The 4,863-nt window shown below is 45.8% G+C and overlaps 1 protein-coding gene across 1 annotated transcript; it reads left to right on the top strand.

The window, feature by feature from the left end:
• Positions 1–293: 293 nt before the first annotated feature.
• LOC123252418 (hepatocyte nuclear factor 1-alpha-like) lies at positions 294–2,075 on the top strand. The gene is made up of 2 exons (XM_044681743.1): positions 294–600; positions 1,672–2,075. The coding sequence occupies exons 1-2, from the start codon at positions 294–296 to the stop codon at positions 2,073–2,075; spliced, it is 711 nt and encodes a 236-aa protein (XP_044537678.1).
• The last annotated feature ends 2,788 nt before the right edge of the window (positions 2,076–4,863 follow it).

The following is a 4,863-nucleotide window of genomic DNA, read 5'->3' as shown; positions in this document are numbered from 1 at the left end:
GAATTATTAGGGATATTAAAGAACACAAAACTGACCCCTTTTAGAGATGAGGAGACTGAGGTCTGGTGGGAGAGGGATTTGTCCAGAGCTGTGTGGGGAGTTGGTGGAGTTAGGCTTTGAATTCAAATCTCATGACTCCCAATCTAGAGTTCTTTCCATTTACCATAGACTCAGATTAAGGCTGGAGTCCTACATGGAACTAATATTCCTGAGAGAAATTCCCCTGTTGCTGGCACATCAAGTTTTCCAGAGGAAGGGGGCTACAAAATGGGGGAGAGAGGGATGATGGGGAGATGGAGACAGGTGGGCCTCCTTGGGGTTTCACGAGCTGCTCCCTCTCATCCACCATGTTGGCAGTTCTCCATACCAGTTGTAGTACAGACTCTTCTCTCATCCAGGTCTCAGCATCTGGGGGGACCCTTCCCCCTGTCAGCACCCTGACTGCCCTGCACAACTTAGAGCCAACGCCTACAGGGATCAACCAGCAGCCCCAGAATCTGATCATGGCTTCCCTCCCCGGGGTCATGGCCATTGGAGCTGGCGAGCCGTCTTCCTTGGGCCCTACCTTCACCAACACAGGAGCTTCTACTCTGGTCATTGGTGAGTTGGAGTCAGGGTGAGGCGGGTGGAGGTGGGGAGACCCAGCCCCAAGGGTTCAACATGCTAACATGGCAGGGGGCCTTAGAACAGGGAATGTTGGAGCGGGGAGGGGTCTAAGAAGAGAGAATGTCAGATGCAAATTCTGTGATTATCGTGAGTAATCCGGATAAAGGGGGAGAAGAGCTCTTAAAGGCAAACATGGAAGAGAAGCATGCCGAGGTGAGCTGATGAGACCGTGGGAGCGTTCAAAATGTCCTGGCTGGTCCTTGTGGGCGCTGCCTTGGCCCCTTCATCTAGGGAGGATTCTTTAATTCTGGGCTTCATGGCCTAGGAGAGAAGTCAGGAGTCAAAAGGCCTTGACATCTTCATGCCATTTGGGGATCAGCTGGAGAATCTGGGGGTGTTTCGTCTGTAAGAGATGTCATCGGGGAGACAAGAGAACTGCCAAGTCATCACTGGGGAAAGACTGGCCTGCTTGGGTGTAACGTAGACCATATTCTCCTTCAGTTGTGGGTCTTGGGTCCTTTCCGACTCTGAAATTCTAGGATTGCAACAGGCAGGGATGAAAGGAGGATGCACTCGAGGCCTGGGGCCTTTGTGAATCATGTGCTCTGAGGCTACCACTGCTGGGAGGATGCCTAGGAAAGGAAGCGGGGTGAACAAAGGCTGGAAAGAGCCTGCATCTCTGCTGTGGAGGGTCTTACGTGTAGGAGAGTTTGTATTTTATCCTAGAAGGGATAGGGAGCCAGTGCAGATCTTTAAGCAGGGGAGTGACCTAGTCTGGGATATGCCTTATGAAGAGTTTTGGCAGAAGCGAGATTTGGAAAGAGAGAATGGAGCCGGGAAGGCTTATAATTACATTACCTAAATTTGACACATTATTTTAGATTAGATTACCCGAGTGGAGCCCCAGCCCCAAACCCTGTAGGGATCTCTGCTCCTGGGCCGCTTGGGTCCTACTTAAGACTCTGACCCAGAATGCTTGGCTACATTTGTGCTTCTCGTTGGATCTGAGGGCAGAAGGAGAATGAGGAATCAGCTACTGAGTGTTTCTCCCTTTCTGTGTTCTAGGCTTAGCCTCCAGCCAGGCACAAAGCGTGCCTGTCATTAACAGCATGGGGAGTAGCTTGACCACACTGCAGCCTGTCCAGTTCTCCCAGTCACTGCATCCCTCCTATCAACAGCCACTCATGCAACAGGTGCAGGGCCACATGGCCCAGAGTCCCTTCATGGCCACCATGGCCCAGCTCCAGAGTCCTCATGGTAAGGGTCCTGGTCCTCTCCAGAGTCCATTCTTTCCCTTTTCTGCAGTTCCTCGGTTGAGTCCCACAGTGATGGTTGTGGGAACAGCTGGGAAATCCCAGCCTGTCTGGTCTCTCAGGGGTCTTAGTGACCAGAGACTGCCCTTTCCCTCTTCGGTCAGTCCCGTGCTCCAAGAATGGGATCTTGGGTGCCCAGTTGCAGATAAAGTTTGAAGCACTACAAATGACCATATTACTAGCTTACTTTAGGTACTGTCATTCCCACGACAAACTAAAGCACTTTACAGTTTATCTATACCTCCATTCTTCTGTAAGTAGAAACCTTTTCAGGCCATTTTTTGGGTCCACTCAGAAAAGACAATGCATCACCAAAGTCTGTCCCAGCCAAATTAGGATCTCTGGTCCTTCCTTCCTTCCTTCCTTCCTTCCTTCCTTCCTTCCTTCCTTCCTTCCTTCCTTCCTTCCTTCCTTCCTTCCTTCCTTCTTTCCCTTCTGTCTTAGGATCAATACTGTGTATTGGTTCCAAGGCAGAAGAGTGGTAAGGGCTAGGCAATGAGGGTCAAGTGACTTGCCCAGGGTCACATAGGAAGTGTTTGAGGCCAGATTTGAATCCAAGACCTACGGTCTCTAGGCCTGGCTCCCAATCCACTAAGCCACTCAGCTGGCCCCCAGACTTCTATTTCTTCAGCTGTAAAATGAGAGGAATGAATTAGATGGTCCCTGAAGTCCCTTCCAGATCTCAATCTATAAGCCTAAGAAAGGCCAGAAGGAGGAACACGATAGTCCTTTGAGGAAGGATATTGTTAAGCTAGAAAGCATCCAGAAGATAGCAATCATAGTTTTGGAACTAGATGAAACCATAGAGATAATTTAGTTCAAAATCCTCATTTTACAGACATTTATAGATGTCCCACAGCATTGAGACACCAAATTCATGGGCTCTGTCCACTATGCCAGTGACTCTGGACTCCTTACTGTTCCTCACGCAAGACCCTCAGCTACCAACTTTCAGGCATTTTCACTGCCTGTCCCTCATGCCTTCTCATCCTCAGCTCTTACTTTCTTTCCCCTATCAGCTAAAATCCCACCTTCTAGAAGAAGCATTTTCTGATCCCTTAATGCTGGAGCCTCTTCCTTCTGAGATTACCTCCACTTGGACTCGTATATATCTTGTTCATACAGATCGGTTTACATATATTGTCTCTCCTATTAATCTTGGAACTCCATGAGGGCAGGGATGGGGTGGGGGGTAGGGGCTATCCTTGTATTCCCAATGGTTAAGCACAGTGCCTGACATATAGGAGACACCAAATACTCGCTTGTTAACTGATGAGTGGCTTCAAAATTATGCTATAGGAGAAGGGATTAAATGAAAGAGATATTTCGTCTAAAGAATGGAAAGCCTTTAAAGATTACTATGTGGAGGACAGATTAAACTTGGCCTGCTTGGCCCCAGAGAACAATGTTTATGGGTTCAGCTTGCATAGAGGCACAACTAGGTGGGATAAGGGAAAACTTCCTAGCAATCAGAGGTGCCCTAAACTGGAATGCACTGTTGTAGGAAATAATAGGGATTACCTCTCTGTGGAGTTAGAAATAAAAGCTGGAGGGCAGGGAGTATGGATTCTTTAGTTAGGGCTGGACCAGGTAACTAACTTCTCAGTTCCTTGGCCACTCTGAAAATCTATGATTCGGGAGGATTTTCCTCTAATTGTACTTCAAGTCACCAGCTAGGTGGTATAGTAGAGTACTGGACCTGGAGTCAGGAAGATGAAGAGTTCAAATCTGGTCTCAGACACCTATTATCTGTGTCACCTTGGACAAGTAACTTAAATCCTATTTGCCTCACTTTCCCATCTGTAAAATGGGGACACACTGGAGAAGGAAATGGCAAACCACCCCAGCATCACCCCATAGGCTCATCACATAATTGGATATCAGATACAACAAGAACTTCAGTTGGGCAGCTTATCAAAAGTAAAATCCTACTAAATAGATTAAACTACAAAGCAAGGTTCTATATAAAAAAGCAAGTCTCGGTGAAGGCCCATTGTAATAGGGCCTCTCTCATTTCTTGAGGATGAATCAGTCAGGATGATAATTGCTCTGCTTTCTCTGGTCTTTGAACACTTTAAACACAAAATACCTGATTGTGTGCCTTGAAGTTGAGAGCTTTCCCTACATGAACTAAAGGGGACTTTTTGGTAACTTAATTGCAACAATTAACATTTTTACCCCAAATATCCCAATCATCCCACCCAGAAAAACTCACCTAAAGTTCCAAACCAGCAATCGAAAACAAAAAAAGTACGGGAAATGTCACAGCAATTAAAAAGAGGTGGAGGTGACCCTTGAAGCAATTTAGCACTAGATGTACAAAGTACACTTTTCATTTGTTAATTCATTACAGAAAGGCAAAGTAGCAGTTTTATTTTTGCCTGGAACCCTTTGGACTGGGAATGCATTTTTTTTTTTAAATCCTTTCCTTCCTTCTTGGAGTCAATACTTTGTATTGGTTCTAAGGCAGAAGAATGGTAAGGGCTAGGCAATGGGGGTCAAGTGACTTGCCCAGAGGCTCACAGCTAGGAAGTGTCTCTAGGTCTGGCTCTTGATCCACTGAGCTACCCAGCTGCTTGCTGGGAATGCATTTTTAAAGCAATCTATTATATTAAAATTACATAGATTATACTAAATGGGGAAGAAATAAATAGGCAATTAGGATTTCCTAGGAGCTAAGGAAATTTGCACCTAGTATTTAGGAAATAAGTTAAGACAACAAGATCATGGTATTTAAGAGTAGGAAAGAAAACTAAATCTTTGGTTCAATTCCTACATTTTACATGAGAAAACTGAAGATGAGAGTGATTTATTAATAGAACTTGCCCTTGGTCACACAGATACTAAATATATACATCAGGATTTGAACTTGGGTCTCTGGATTCCAAATCCAGAGCTTTTTATACTATACAGTCTTGCTCTAATAGTCATATTTTTGTTGTGG

The sequence above is a fragment of the Gracilinanus agilis genome, chromosome 6 (genome assembly GCF_016433145.1).
Source record: "Gracilinanus agilis isolate LMUSP501 chromosome 6, AgileGrace, whole genome shotgun sequence".
Taxonomy (NCBI): Eukaryota; Metazoa; Chordata; class Mammalia; order Didelphimorphia; family Didelphidae; genus Gracilinanus; species Gracilinanus agilis.
Note: the sequence above shows the minus strand (reverse complement) of the source record. Positions and strands in the feature narration are given on the sequence as shown.

Bases quoted from the DNA above. Each gene is read 5' to 3' on its own strand.
- LOC123252418 (XM_044681743.1), top strand. From the start codon at position 294: ATGGAGACAGGTGGGCCTCCTTGGGGTTTCACGAGCTGCTCCCTCTCA. The intron at 601-1,671 runs GTGAGTTGGAGT...TCTGTGTTCTAG, and splicing joins AGCTTCTACTCTGGTCATTG to GCTTAGCCTCCAGCCAGGCA.